The sequence below is a fragment of the Stenella coeruleoalba genome (assembly GCF_951394435.1).
Source record: "Stenella coeruleoalba genome assembly, chromosome: 2".
Taxonomy (NCBI): domain Eukaryota; kingdom Metazoa; phylum Chordata; class Mammalia; order Artiodactyla; family Delphinidae; genus Stenella; species Stenella coeruleoalba.
This window is the reverse complement of record NC_137147.1, coordinates 12,674,952-12,691,522: the sequence shown is the minus strand read 5'-3', so window position 1 is coordinate 12,691,522 and position 16,571 is coordinate 12,674,952. Positions and strand designations below refer to the sequence as shown.

Here is a 16,571-nt window from a genome sequence, read left to right as displayed (position 1 = left end):
CTCACTCAAAATACCTGATTTCCCATTACTCTTAAGATAAAAAGAATCCTTAATATAACCTAAATTATCTGGCTTCTACCTACCTCTCTCCACCTCTCACCATCTCATTTTCTCACTCCTTCAGACATACAGCCTTTCCTGACTTCTCAGACTAGCACAGTTCCTCTAATTTTATACTCTCATAACACCCTGTCATAGAAATTGTCAGAAACATGAGTTTTCATTTACTTGTGTGATTGCCTCATTGTGTAGCTTCCACAGGACTGTAAATTCCACAAAACCAGGGACTATGTCCAGTTTTACTCACTTTGTATCATTAGCAAATTCTAGAGTTGGCACACTGTAGAAACTCAAATAATGTTGAACGCATAAAAAAATAAACAAGATAGCAAACAAAGAAAGAGCTCTGTAGCATATAGCCAAATACCCTCTTCTCAGTTGACAATTCTGATCTAAAGTTGAAGGTGGGTCTTTAGGAAAAGAAACTAACAGTGCAAATCTGCAGTACAGAGCTATATAGCTCACCCACTCTTTCCCTTTGGAGAAGGAACAATGGGCTTTCATGAAGTAATCACCTTTAATTTGGGTATTAAATATGATTCCTGACAACACTCCCTGGTGAAAGTGAGCTCAGGAAACTTAGCTGCCACCACTGTAGAAAAGGAAAATATCTTAACATGGTGACATCTGTATCTGGCCACTGCTTTGTAACCTGCCACAACTACATAAGAACTGATTACAGTGCCTGGCCACATCCCTCTCTCATAGATAATTTAATTTGAGGAAAGATTTTTACCTTTCCACATGTGACATGAACACTGACAATCAATTCACCTGCCTTCCCCTCCATCTTTCCCTGTAGAACTTCATTCAGCCCAAGTCAGCAGGGTCAGAAATGGAACCAAACAAGAAATACTCTCTTGGAACTCTACATTTCACTTGTCCTGCCCTTGGAAATTGGTACCCTTGTTAATAGGCCAGCCAAACATACATGGTAAGTAATGCCAGGGCAGTATATGTCAAGCCCCAGGAAAACCACCATCACTGAAAGGGTTCTCAGAAGAGCAGCTTCATTTCAGTATTACCACAGCACAAACAGTACACAAAAAGCAAACACTCAAGGGGTTCAATGGTGAAACCTGACTGACCATAATCTGGTACTTCTAAAGACTCATCTGAAATATCTGATAAATTAGACCTCAGAGCTGAAAAGAAACATTACTGTCCATCCCAGTAATTCTCTAAAATCTACCCTGTGTTAAGACAGATGGACAGAAATCACCTCACTTGGACCAAAGTAGTAGATAAGTTCTATTCAGACACACACTTTAGTGAATTGAGGTTTAATCTTCTGTGTGCCACTTTTTAAAGAGACTATATACAATAAAATTATGTTTTTTTCAATAATATCTTCATATCCTTTATCAAAGATGCTAGTCTCATGATCTTATTTACTGACCACAATAAAGGAGCCATTTGATAACTTCAGCACTTGTTAAAAGTCTCTCTAGACCAGTTTTTTTCAAACCGTGGGCTGTGACCCATTAGTGGATGATAATATCAATTTAGTGGGTCCAACCAGCATTTGGAAACTAAAATACTAAAAAAGAACTGAATATACTAAACGTGTTTCATGAAACTTCTGTCCCCCCTTTATACACACACACATGTGTAGGTATATGTGAATGTAAACAAGTCTAAGCACATGACAGAGGAAAAAAAGACGGCAGTACAGAGCAATGGCTAAGAACATAGACTCTGGTGCCTGACTGCCTGGCTTTGAACCCTAGATACGCTATTTAGTAACTGTACTGTAACCCTGGGCAGAACAGGAAACACAACTGTGTCTCAATTTCCTCATTAGGGACAGTAATAGTTCTTAACATCATACAGTTTGGGGATTAAATAAATTAATGTAAGGATCCAGAGGAGGGCCTGGCAGATAACAGACACTACAGAAATGTTAGTGGAAAAAAAGTGTGTGTATGTGACTGCGCGTCTATACACATACATAAATACACATACTGAAAAGCAATACAAAAATGTACCTATTTTGTCCTATGGGTAATAGTCAAAAAAGCTTGAAAGCTACTGCTCTAGATGAATTTATATGCCTTTCCTTTTTAAAAAAAATACAAATTATGTAGGCCAAAGAACTTTCCCTTTATACCCACCTCCTAGTAAACTCAGGGTTAAATTCAGGACTCAATTGCAGTGACTATGTCAGCCCAGATGTCTATAACATCTATTTCACTTTCCTATTATCTTTGCTTTTGCTCTGTTTTCATCTGTTTTTGTTTTCTCTCTTTTTTTTTGATTCCTTATCCTTTTTTCTATCTTTGAAAACACCCTTAAATCTCTTTTTGAAAGTTGGCAAATTTTAAATGTTGAAAGTAAAATGCACTTGATTTTACATATTTATCAAACAGAAGCACTGATTCCTAAATTCTTTTATAGAATAGATATCTTAATTGCACACTAAATTCCAAATACTAAAAAAAACTCCACATAACTATAGAACTAAGTATTTCAACATAATTTTAAAATAAAAAGTGAGAGAGTGTTATGGACATATATACAATACCAAATGTAAAATAGATAGCTAGTGGGAAGCAGCCACAGAACACAGGGAGATCAGCTCGGTGCTTTGTGTCCACCTAGAGGGGTAGGATAGGGAGGGTGGGAGGGAGACGCAAGAGGGAGGAGATATGGGGATATATGTATACATATAGCTGATTCACTCTGCTACACAGCAGCAACTAACACAACATTGTAAAGCAATTATACTCCAATAAAGATGTTAAAAAAAATTTTAATAAATAAATAAAGTAAAATAAAAACAGAATTTGAGCCATTTAATACAACCATTTTTAAAGTTAGCCCATTGCCAAGATTTGTAACATCATAAAAACAAAATGTCTAAGATTAAGAAAGGTAGACTGATTAAAACAGACTATTCTTCTAACATACAAGGAAAAGCTGTGAACCCAAAACATGCTTGATTAAATACACAGATGCTAAAGGCAAACAAGAGACACAGTAAAAGCACATGAAATCATAGGTGGTAATTTTTATGAAAGAGACTGAGGTAGGCCATTTGTTTTAGGTATAAACAGTTATATCCTCTCTAGAAGATATATAACACCGAGGATCTGGAAGAGACTTAATAAAAGTGCCAGGATTCTAGAAGTAATCCAGTTTAAGTTCTTAAACTAACCAGGGCCATTTGACTCATTTTCTTAATTACTTTGAATGGTCAAAAACCATTGTGCAGCTGAAATTAGGACCACGAAACCAGTGCATTTTCTCACGGATGGTGTTAGCATCTAAAAAAAGGACTTAATATGTGAGAAGGCTGAAAATAAAAAATAGTTACAGGAATGATTATCTATGGATTCCATTTATGCATACTGTATTAGCTTGAATAATTACAGACTAATTGTATAATATCTTCTAGATCAGCACTTTTTAATTTCGGAGAAAGCACTAAGACAGTACATGCATTAGTCCAGCTAATAACTGCACGTATGTATGTGGCCGCAGCCGACTCCTGACTATCTCCACATGGATGACCCACGTAATCCATATGGCATTTCTTATCCCTGGTCCCAGATGACTTGAAAACCGGAGATTCCGGTCCATCAGGAAAGAAGAAAAAGCCACAAAAGGAACCATGTCCCACTGTGAGGTCTAGACTTGAATTGACTACCCATGGAATGTGATTACCAGAGGACCTTACTAAAAGGAAAATACGGGAAAACAAGGAAATAAGGACCAAGAAGCACATTCATAATCATTCTGTTTATATCTCAACCAACAAGCTATTTGAGTACAAAAGGCGTGCCTCCTCACTCTTGCTCCAAAACTTCCCAGGGTTCAGGCTGAACCAAAACCCCAGCTTAGACCACGTGCTGCTTAGGCTCTTCCTCTGTCCTTGCTACTCCCCTCACTCTCTCCTGAGAGCATTCCTGCAATAAATCAAGCGTGCCCAAATCCTTGTCCCAGGCTCTGCTTCTAGCAAATGTGACCTACAACAGCATCAGGAATAAGTCAAATTGTACTTATACTAGGCAGACAGTGTCAACCAACATGTTCAAATGGAATCGCCTTTTGATTGTGGTATAAAACATCACAAACATTTGACCTCTAAGATTTCCTTAAACACTGTAGGCTTACACTGAAGCAGAAGGTATAGTGGGTACACACAGATGCAAAATTATAAACTTTTTTGAATGACAATTTTGACAATTTAGTGAATACAGGCTTTTAAAAGTACTATTTTAATAGGGATACTTTCCAAACACCTAAGCAAACACCAAATGACAAACGATGACTAAGTCATAATACTGTTTAAAACAGTCTTTATATGCCTCAACCAAAGTTTTTTTCCCTTTGATCATAGGGCCAAAAAGTAGCTGTGTCTTTAAGCTGCCTAGTGCAATTCCTAGCACCATCTAGTGGCAAATTACCCAGAAAAAGAAACGTGTCTTATTTAACAGATAAGATATGTTTCTGAAAAGTCTGCGGTAAAAAAATACATACGTACATATTTTAAAAGGCTGTCTTGTTGGGGATGATTTTCACAGAGTCTGGGACCAAGGAGCAAAGACCTATCAGAGTTAACATTTCAAGGATGGCACTTAGGCTGGGGTAAACAACCCAATAATAATCTCTCCTACTGGATAGTATTTCCACAGAACAGCTTGCAGCATCTCCTGCTGATTACATGACCATCCCCCGATCCCCAGCCAAAAATAAAAACAAAAAAATAAAAATCCACAGGATAAAGAAAAAGTAACCTTCTTACAAGGGCACCAGGGACTGAGGAAAACACAAATGGTTGCTGCTCAATAGACATTATGGGAGGCAAGGCCTTTTGAATCTCTCTACTCTGCCAGCACTCATTTGAAGATTTCATAAACCCAGAAATAAACATTAAATGAAGGCCATATTATTCAATTTTCAAGTTTGTATGTAATATATCCTTTTTTAAAATGCTCACCACTCTTTCCTCAGCACCCAAACAGTACTTGCCTCTTAATAAAACATGTGAATGAATGAATCCCAAGAGCAATGGGAATGAAGTGAAAGGTTTTAAATAGAGAAGTGACATGATCAAACTTATACTTAAGAAAGATCACTCTGGTTGTAGTATGGAGAACAGATTAGGAAGGAACAGCCTGAAACCCGGAAGATCTTTTGGTAGTTGCATGTCCCTATTTATTGCTGGACATATTTTAGGCTTTACAATAAAATATTTGTTAAGAAATGACTATCACTTATGTATCAAGCTAATCTGAGACATTGGTAATGCATTATACTAGCTCTTTTAGAAGGTGGCCTTCTTTCCCTTTCAGATATATAAATAGGTAAAATTTATATCGCATTTACCATATGTCAGGCAATCTAAATGTTTTATTACTCATTTTATGCATATTTTAGCATAAGACTGTTAACCTAACATACAAAAGGTTGTTCAGAACCTAAAATGTTTGAGTAGTTAAGAGAAGAAAACAAAGAAAGAAACACAGTCTTCATTTGACATGTTATTTTGAAGGTAATATACAAATCCACTTTTTAGAAATGCTAATAAAATTTCAACTAACATCACTTATGAAATATTTGTTAGATTTTTATTAGAAATATAACTTTAGTTGAAATTTCTCCCAGATATGCTAACAAAGTGACTACATGAAAGAACTAATAGGGTTTCCCTGGTGGCGCAGTGGTTGAGAGTCCGCCTGCTGATGCAGGGGACGCGGGTTCACGCCCCGGTCCGGGAAGATCCCACATGCCGCAGAGCGGCTGGGCCCGTGAGCCATGGCCGCTGAGCCTGCGCGTCCGGAGCCTGTGCTCCGCAACAGGAGAGGCCACAACAGTGAGAGGCCCGCGTACCGCAAAAAAAAAAAAAAAAGAAAAGAAAGAACTAATAATCTATCCTTAATAAGTCCTAAATAATTTTGTTTTTCTAATTTAGGGTGCAGCTTTAAAGTGGAGTTCCCTGTTGAATAAATAACCGCAACTGATGGTTACTTAGCAATTGGCAATTCATATTGATTATCTCATTGATATTATCACAACATTGTGAGATAGGTACTATTAACTTAGGCTAATAGGCACTTAGGCTCACACAGTTCATGCGATTTACCCAAGGAACACCAGTAGGCAATGATGATGTCAAGATTCAAACCTGAGTCTTCTAAGTCATCCTTGATATCCAAGTACGTCACAACTATGAATGCACCAAAATTAGAAGAGAAAAATCAACTCAGCTGCACCCTTTACAGTTACAGGACAAAATTTATCTTTTTTGCCATAATGACAAAAAATCTCTGAAGTACAGATCTAGTATGAGGAATAAAGAAAATTCAAAGAGAATACATGTTCCACTTCATTAAGCATCAGAATTACGAGTAATGCACACAATGGGTACATTTAAAGACTTTCTTCTCTACTTAGACAGATGTCTCAAAGAAAGCAAAATCGTTAAAAGGAAGGCAGCAGAAAAGGAGAGAAATTAGAAAGAATCATTACTCCCATAAGCAACAAAATTTCATCATGACAAAATAATTCTAAAAGATGAACCAAAGATACTTCCTGAATTTGGGAGTATCAACCTCAAGAACAACACTAGAGACAAAAGCATGAATTATATACTTGTTAGACTATTATTATACTTCATACTGTTATGGGCTATGGGGAGGGAGGAGGGAAATAGGGTTGGAAACATATATAAGGATGATCTTAAGAGTTCACAATCTAGAGGAAAAATATAGCAGATGTGAAGGAAGATTCAGAGAACCACTCACTGCCATTTCTCTACCAAGGACTTTCAGTGCCACAATTCAGAGAATGAAGCAATTCAGAAAGATTCGGATAGGTGGAAAAGAGAAGGAGAACTAAGGTAGGGGAACAAGATAAGGCAGGGCCTCAGAGGATGGGAAAGTACACATTATTATAGGGGAGTAAAAGAAAATCAACCAGACTAGTAAGTAGGTGGAATATTGGGGTAACTGGAGAAAAAATACAGAGCTAAGCCTGAAAGTAAGGCAAGAATTTGGACTTGAATAATAACTAGGAAGAAAGCACTATAAGTTCTGAAACAGGAGAATAGCATGATAATGTTGAATTTTAATGAGGCTGCATATTATTTATAACAGAATATGTATAAAATGCATAAAATGGAAGAGAGAACTTGCAAAAAGACCAATTTTGAAAACCTTAACAACAATCCATGTATAAGGTAACATGAGCCATGGCACTAAGAACAGAAAAGGTAAAGCCAAGGGTCATTTTGAAAGAAAAATTATAGGATTTTGTGAGAAACAAGAAAAAAAGTCAAAATAGAGAAGGATCAAAAATTATTTCCAAGTTTCTAGCTCAGGAAACTAATTAACAAGATTAGCAATAGATCAAAAGAAACAAGATAGCTGAAAAGATATAAATCAATACTCTGAGTAAAAGAGAGATTTTTTCATGAATATTACATGTATTTAAGTATGAGATCAAAAAGTAAATCTTTCATTTTCCAATATTCTACAAAGTCTTCAAGATATTGGATGAATAGCATTTTTTCTGGTTCAAAATACATAAAACTTAAATCATCAGAAGAGTTCTCAGTTTCACTTCCAAAGAAAGCCTGACATGACACATAAAGACATCTGATGAGGCTTTTCTATTATCCTAAGTAGTTCTGGAAAAAATTAGCTTAAAAAGGTAATGAAACTGAAATTTTTGAATAAAAATTGAGATTTTATTATATTCATAATAAAAGTTTCCACCTACTCCATTTAGTCATCAAAACTGTGATTTTAAATACAGAAACACCTACAATGACACTTCTTAGTTATTCCATCTTCTCATAAGAGCAAGAAACTGTCAGCTGACGAAAAGGAAAAGCAATATCCATGGCTAACAAGAGACCAGTTACAGGAAGAAGCATGAAATGAAAATGCAAGTAAAGCATTACTGGTAAACTCTTTTCTCACCTTTGCAGAATTATCTTAAAGATCTGCCTATGATAGAGCCACTGAAAAAGTTGAGGTAAATAATGAGACAAAGTGTTATATATGTTGAAAGAAAACACATACAAGGTTTGTCTTATAAATCTGATATTAAATTTAAAATGTTTTTTAATTAAAAGAATTTTTAACTGACCTGTAATTTTTCTTCCTCATACTCTGTGTGTTTTTGGAATCAAGGTTATACTAGCCTTATACAATGAGTTGGAAGAAATAATTCCACTTTTTCTGTCCTCTGAAAGAATTTGTGGAAGATTAGAATTATCTATGCCTTGAATGTTTGGCAAAATTCATTTTTGAAACTGTACCAAGTGTTTTCCTAGCAGGAAGATTTTTACTTACTGACCAATTTCTTTAAGAATTATAGGACTGGGCTTCCCTGGTGGCACAATGGTTAAGAATCTCCCTGCTAGTGCAGGGGACACGGGTTTGAGCCCTAGCCCAGGAAGATCCCACATGCCGTGGAGCAACTAAGCCTGTGCGCCACAACTACTGAGACTGCGCTCAAGAGCCCGCGAGCCACAACTACTGAGCCCGCGAGCCACAAGTACTGAGCCCATGTGCTGCAACTACTGAAGCCCGCGTGCCTAGAGTCCATGCTCCACAACAAGAGAAGCCACTGCAATGAGAAGCCCACACAGCGCAATGAAGGGTAACCCCCGCTCGCCACAACCAGAGAAAAGGTAGCACGCAGCAACAAAGACCCAACACAGCCAAAAAAAAATTAATTAATTAAAAAAAGAATTACAGGACTATTCAGGTTTTCTATTCTTTTTTCAATCAATTTGGTCTTTTACACATTTCAAGATTCACGTGCATGTTAAAATTTGAGGAACACTACCTCAGACCACTAAATTCCTATCAACGCCCAAATTATGTGCTATTTTTGTCCAATATTTCAATTTTCTTTTTTTAACCCCACAAATTAGACATTTCGACTATGGTTTTACACAGTCAATATTGTTTAGATCTTCTTTATTCACCAACACTTTTTTCATCCTAGAATCTCTCCTGAGATCACTTTCCTTCTCCCTAAAATTATATCCTTTAGAAATTCTTTTAGTGAGGATGTACTGGTGGAAAACACACTAGCTTTTGTGTGTCTGAAAATGTCTATTTTGCCCTCACTTTTGGAAAACAGTTTGGCTGGGTTTGCAATTCTAAACTGACAGTTATTTTTTCTGGGCATTTTGTAGATATTCTTCCACTCTCCTATGGCATTCATGCTTGCTGTTGAAAAATCATTTGTTAATCTACTCATTATTCCTCTATAAATATGCCTTTTCTCTCTGGTTGTTTTTAGGGTATTTCTCTGTCTCTGATGTTCATCAGTTTCTCTGATGTATCTAGGTAATAATTTCTTTATACTTGTCTGCTTGGGATTTTCTGTTTCCTAGATCTGCAAATTTATATGCTTAATCAATCCTAGAAAATTCTCAGCTATTATCTCTTTGGATAGGACTTCTCCCCACTCTATTGGCTCTTTCTGGGATTCTGATTAGACAAATTTATATGCTGACAAGACCAGCCACATAATTGGCAGGCTCAATGCAAAATGAAAATGTGGGGTGCCTTGTTCATGAATTATTTAGAATTTCAGAACAGTGAAAGCAGAGCATTAAACCAAACATGAGGCTCTTCTAGTGCAGGGATCTCTGCACCTGCACAAGTCATATGCCCATGAGTTCCTGACTTCAGAGCAGCGAGAACAGTGATAGCAAAAATTGAGAAGGCACAAGGAAGTATAAAGCAGAATATCAAGATCATCTAACAGCTCACCACCCAGGGACAGCCACACGGTTATCATTTTGGTGCACAGATCAGAGATTTTTCTGTATATTTACATGTAGACATTTATTCACACAATTTTTATACTATGAAATGGTATATTGTACATTCTCTTCTATAGTCTTTTCTCAAATTTATTACGTTATGGAGATCTTTCAAAAATGTTAGTAAATACAGATCATTTCAATCCTATTGTACAGATAACAGAACATATAGATGCATGTTCATTTAACCAAATTCATGCCATTAGGTTTCCAAAGAGTCTTGAATTTTTCATTATTAAAAATGATGAGCATGGACTATCAATAAAGTTGAGCGAGGATTGACTGAATCAATCAGTATAAAGCACTTCACAGAGTACTTGGCAAGTAACAAGCTCTCCATAAATGTTAGTGGTTTTTTTAAAAATATCGTGTCCTGTGTAAAAACTGAATTAATTTACATTCCCAACAGCAGGGTAAGAGAGATTGGTTTTTCTTGATCCTTACCAATTCCTTTTTTGTATTTCTTTACCAATTCCTTTAAATTTTGCCTTTTGTATTTCTTCTATGAATGCTTTGTTCACATTCTTAGTTCTCCTATTGGATTCCTTATGCTTTTTAAAGATTAACTGATTTCTGTATTGGGGATATCAATCCTTTGTCATAAGGATATCAAGTACTTTTTTTTCCTGGAAAAAAAAAAAAAAAGAATTAAGACTTACCTCCAGTTCCTAGGACCTTTAGGAGCTCGAAATTTTCAATCCCCACCTTCTCTGCATGTCCTGTTAAATTAGCTAAAAAAGAAAGAGAAAAAATAAATAATTAAGGGCATCAGCAATAGGAGGGGGCCCACAAGGGCTTCTGAGGTACCAGCAGTGTTTTATTTCTTGAGTTGGGTGGTTAAACCAGGATTCACTTTATAATTATTCGTTAAAATGTACAGCTATGTTCTGTGTAATTTTCTGTATGTTACATATTATGATAAAATGTTTTTTATTTAAAAAAATTTTTTAAATTACTGATTTGTTTTTGTGGGGTTTTTTAAAAAAACTTTTTTTGGGGGGGCTGCACCGGGTCTTAGTTGCAGCACGTGGGATCTTCGTTGCAGCATGTCGACTCTTAGTTGTGGTATGCAGACTTCTTAGTTGCGGCATGCAAACTCTTAGTTGCGGCATGCATGCAGGATCTCGTTCCCTGACCAGGGATGGAACCCGAGCCCCCTGCATTGGCAGCGCAGAGTCTTACCCACTGGGCCACCAGGGAAGTCCCACAATAAAACTTTTTTTAGAATTTAGTAACTATATAACATTTGTATCAAAGGTTAACATAAAAATAAAGTGCTCTACTTTATCAAAATAAAGACTCTCTAAAAGTCTAAAAGTCTAAAGTCTTTAAAAATAAAGACTCTTGGGGCTTCCCTGGTGGCACAGTGGTTGAGAGTCTGCCTGCCGATGCAAGGGACACGGGTTCGTGCCCCGGTCCGGGAAGATCCCACATGTTGCGGAGCAGCTGAGGCCATAACAGTGAGAGGCCCGCATAACTCAAATAAATAAATAAATAAATAAAGACTCTACTGACCAGATAATCTGAAAATGAACACAAATTCTAACATGTAGATAGATATGTAGTAGAGAGAAAACTGGACAGATTTAGAAGATGCATTCATTTATTCAAACAAATATTTACTGATTATAAATGCCATTCCCAGGCTCTAGGCTGGACTCCACTCCCATTTCTGTCACCAAGCACTTGAACATGATGTAGCCTGAACTGATTACCTGACCACCCTGCATCTCAGTTCCCTCATCTTTGAGGTGAAAGCACTGGTCTCAGTGAATTCTAAGATCTCTGCCAGCTCTAAAATTCTAGGACTATGTTTAAAAATATAAACTCTTCAAAGACATATTCTGTAGTAAATAAACAAAATTAGGATACCTTATAAATGAGCATTTTCAAGAGCATACTCCAATGAATTCTGATCCTATCCTATGAAGTGTTAATAGGTGTTATGTTTGGGGGGAAGGTGGGGAAAGAGTGCTCTGGTTGAATAAATTTGGAAATAGCTTAAACAAGGTTTAACAAGTTTCTTTAACACTGAACCTCACAGATCCTGCACCATAAAAATATGCATGTGGATCTTCAAGATTGTGATACTTATATTTGACATATTTATTGGACCACGAATTACTTTTTATGGTAATAACCTATTCATATGGTATGAACCAGCATTCTGTGATAAGAAAGACATGATTAAGAAAGGCTTGGTCCAAATCCTAGTTCTACCATTTAAAAGCTCTGTGACCTTGAACAAATTACTTAATTTCTCTGTGTTTCATATCCCTGGAGTGTAAAATGGGGATAATAAAAATTCCTACCCTCAAAGCATATTGGTGTCTACAATTTACTTTGAAATGTATTTTTATTGGGTTGGCCGAGAGGTTTGTTCGTTTTTTTCCGCAAGATGGCTCTAGTAGCACTTAGTTGTCTTTAACTTCATTCAAAACAGTTTTGTTAGATTGAATGTGACAGCTGTCATATCAGCGTGCATTTAAAAAAGACATTAAAATTGGTGAATTTTTGTGTAGCCATTTTAATACTGAAGATGGAAGAAAAAAGCAACATTTTCAGCATATTATGCTTTATTATTTCAAGAAAGGTAAAAACGCAACTGAAACACACAAAAAAGATTTGTGCAGTGTATGGAGAAGGTGCTGTGAATGGTCAAACGTGTCAAAAGTTGTTTGTGAAGTTTCGTGCTGGAGATTTCTCGCTGGATGATGCTCCACGGTTGGGTAGACCAGTTGAAATTGGTAAGGATCAAATTGAGACATTGACTGAGAACAGTCAACATTATAGCATGTGGGAGACAGCCAACACACTCAAAATATCCAAACTGAGCACTGAAAACCATTTGCACCAGCCTGGTTATATTCATCGCTTTGATGTTTGGGTTCCACATAAGTTAAGTGAAAAAAACCTTCTTGACCGTATTTCCGCATGTGATTCTCTACTTAAATGTAATGAAAACGTTCCGTTTTTAAAACAATTGTGATGGGCAATGAAAAGTGGATACTGTATAATAATGTGGAACGGAAGAGATCGTGGGGCAAGTGAAATGAACCACCACAAACCACACCAAAGGCCGGTCTTCATCCAAAGAAGGTGATGTTGTGTATATGATGGGATTGGAAGGGAGTCCTCTATTATGGGCTCCTTCTGGAAAACCAAACGATTAATTCCAACAAGTACTGCTCCCAATTAGACCAACTGAAAGTGGCACTCGACAAAAAGCGTCCAGAATTAGTCAACAGAAAATGCATAATCTTCCATCAGGATAATGCAAGACCACGTGTTTCTTTGATGATCAGGCAAAAACTGTTACAGCTTGGCTGGGAGGTTCTGATTCATCCACAGTATTCACCAGACATTGCACCTTCGGATTTCCATTTATTTTGGTCTTTACAAAATTCTCTTAATGGGAAAAATTTCAATTCCCTGGAAGACTGTAAAAAGCATCTGGAACAGTTCCTTGCTCAAAAAGATAAAACGTTTTGGGAAGATGGAATTATGAAGTTGCCTGAAAAATGGCAGAAGGTAGTGGAACAAGAGGGTGAATATGTTGTTCAATAAAGTTCTTGGTGAAAATGAAAAATGTGTCTTTTATTTTTGCTTAAAAACTGAAGGCATTTTTTGGCCAACTGAATAAAAAGATGGATTGATGGACACATATAGATATGGACAGATATGTGATAAAGAAAATACAACAAAATGTTAACTGCAGCATCTGGATAGTGAGTGTAAGGATAGTCAGCATACAACTCTTTCAAATTCTCTGTATTACATTTGAAAATGTTCATAATAAAATGGCACATAATAAAATAATACCTCATTGGGTTGTGATGAGGATTGTATGAGCTTAATTCACACAGTGTTTGCTGTGTTCCAATAATATTATTAGTGTTTGTAAATAAATTAATGCTTTGGGACTACAATTTTATGAAAATTAGACCCAACTAAGAACTTCTAAAGTTAAAAGTTTCAGAGGGATAAGTAATTTCAGTGTCTTTCTGATTTAACTAAACATAACTTTAAAAAATATTTTTAATTGTGGTTAAAAACACATAACACAAAATTTACCATCTTAACCATTTTTAAGCATCAATACAGTAGTGTTAACTATAGGTACCTTGTTTACAACAGATCTCTAGAATTTTTTCACCTTGCAAAACAAACTCCATTGAACCATTCCTCTTTTCCCTCTCTTCCAAGCTCCTGGGAACCACCATTCTACTTTCAGTTCCTAAGAGTTTGACTATTCATGCATAATTTCATAGTGGGAACAAATTAGTGTACATGGCCCTGCCTCAAGCTCACACTGGCTTCAATATAAATCTAAAACGAATACCAGAAACATAGGTAGTATCTTAAAGTAAACACACAACAGCATATCCTCCTGTAGTATGTCAAGCAGGCTATAGTAAAAGTGAGGCTCACAGGAAACCATCACTTTTGAAATAATGATTTGGCTCTAATTGAATGTTAAATTCTGTTATTTTACTGTGCAAGATTTTTGCAGTTTAAGACATTATTAAAGAGTCAAATGTTACAAATTATCAATCCTGTTTCTCGCTGTTAGGAGCCATCTTTTATTTACTATGAGATGTGTATAGGCCCAGCTTTCCAAAAGCATTGTCCAAATACTATTTCTCCCATATCTATACTTGCAGCTGGACTAGGAAGATAAGGAACTATCTTTTGATACACAGACACTTCAGCCTTTCTACACTAACCATAGAATTATTCTCAGAGGAAATTAAAAGAGGCCACAGATTAATTACACTTGGTTCTACAAAGCATACCATCCTGGAAAGCCTGATCGTTCACAAAGATTGTTCATATCATCTGTGAAGGCCTGCTTCTGCTCATAATCTACTACCTCTGTTATTTGGTTTCTGACATAAATTAACACTTTGTCTGCAAAGGGAGCTCAAGGCTTCCCCAACCTCCAATCCTGGGGAGAAGGAATTGGCAGAGCTCAAGATGAACAGCACTGATGCCTTCGGTATTTGGGGAAGGAGTCGTCACAGTGGTAAATGTTTCCCCAGGAGGAGGAGGTTAGCTCTGCTTTCTTAAGGTATGTACTCTTTGGAATCTCCTCTCTTGGCCTTAGCTGTGGACGGGTTTATTTACTCTTTGTATTGCTTTTCTATCAAGATTGTTACCAGGTGGCTGGTGAGTTAAGGTAGAGCTTGGGAGAGGGTCTTCCCTCCCTCATACCTTAAGCCCCAGGTCCTAGGAATTCTGGGCTTGAAAAGAGTTTAGCCCTAGGCTTATAAAAACACACTTTATCCACCTCGAGTTTCTCCAAGAATTTATCTTTCCTGGCCTTTCCTTGACTAAGAATGGTTAGATTCCAGTGAACAAGCTTAGAGAGTAGTATCTGCTTAGGGCAAAGGGCCCCTGTGGCCCAGTGCAGCTCACCAGGTCAATGATTCACTCTGGGGTAAGGGACCAAAGATCAAGCTTGACAAAATGTACTCCTTTGCTTTACTCTGTCTTGTCTTAACCTCAGTTGGGGCCCAAGCAGATGCAATAGGGTTTTTTACCCAAAGTTCATAGCTTACATTAGGGTTCACTCTTGGTGTTGTACATTCTATGGGTTTGGACAAATGAATCCACCATTGTAGTATTTATATCATTCAGAGCAGTTACTGCCCTAAAAATCCTCTGCGCAGGTTTTTGTGTGGACACGAGTCTTCAACTCCTTTGGGTAAATATGAAAGAGCACAACTGCTGGGTCATATTGTAAGAGTACATTTAGTTTTATAAGTAACTACCAAACCGTCTTCCAAAGTGGCTATATCAACTCTGCGTTTGCACCAACAGTAAATGAGAGTTCCAGTTGCTCTACATCCTCACTAACATTTGGTTTTATCAGTGTTCTGAATTTTGGCCATTCTAATAGTTGTGTAATGGTATCCCACTGTTGTTTTAATTGGCATTTCCTTGATAACATATGACGTGGAATATCTTTTCATATGCTCATTTGCCATCTGTGTATTTTTGTTGGTGAGGTGTCTGCCAAAGTTATTGGCCCAGTTTTTTCAATCAAGTTGTTTATTTTCTTATTGTTGAGTTTTAAGAGGTCTTTGTATATTCTGGACAAGTCACTTATCAGACAACGTCTTTTGTAAATATTTTCTTCCAGTACGTGACTTGTCTTCTCAGTCTCTTGACATTGTCTTTTGCAGAGCAGAATTTTTGAATTTTAGTAATTTTGATAAAGTCCAGCTTATCAATTCTTTCTTTCATGGATCATGCCTTTGGTGGTGTACCTAAAAAGTTATCACCATACCCAAGGTCATCTAGGCTTTCTCTATGTTATCTTCTAGGACCTATAGTTTTATGTTTTATTTAGGTCTGTAATATACTTTGAGTTAATTTTTGTGAAGGATGTAAGGTCTGTGCCTAGATTCAATATTTTGCATGTAGATGTCCAGTTGTTCCAGCATCATTTGTTGAAAAGACTATCTTTGTTCCACTATATTCTTCGTCAAAAATCACTTGACTATATTTATATAGGTCTATTTCTGGGCTCTCCAGCCTGTTCCTGTCTATTCTGTCCTCAATAACACACTTTCTTAATTACTATAGCTTGATAGTAAGTCTAAAAGTAGTGGGTAGTGTCAGTCTCCTGACGGTTCTTCTCCTTTAATATTGTGTTGGCTATTCTGGGTCTTCTGCCTAACCATGTAAACTTTAGAATCAGTTTATTGATCCT

At 36.7% G+C, this 16,571-nt stretch overlaps 1 protein-coding gene across 2 annotated transcripts in view; it reads right to left on the bottom strand.

Moving 5' to 3' along the window:
- RPS6KA5 (ribosomal protein S6 kinase A5) overlaps positions 1–16,571 on the bottom strand; it is a 182,015-nt gene that overhangs the window by 109,785 nt on the left and 55,659 nt on the right. The window contains exon 2 of one of the 2 annotated variants that reach the window (XM_079915030.1): positions 10,513–10,584. The exons of the other annotated variant lie outside the window; for it this stretch is intronic. Within the exon in view, the coding sequence (XP_079771156.1) occupies positions 10,513–10,584 (72 nt within the window). The remainder of the gene's footprint in view (positions 1–10,512; positions 10,585–16,571) is intronic. 2 annotated transcript variants of the gene reach the window in all.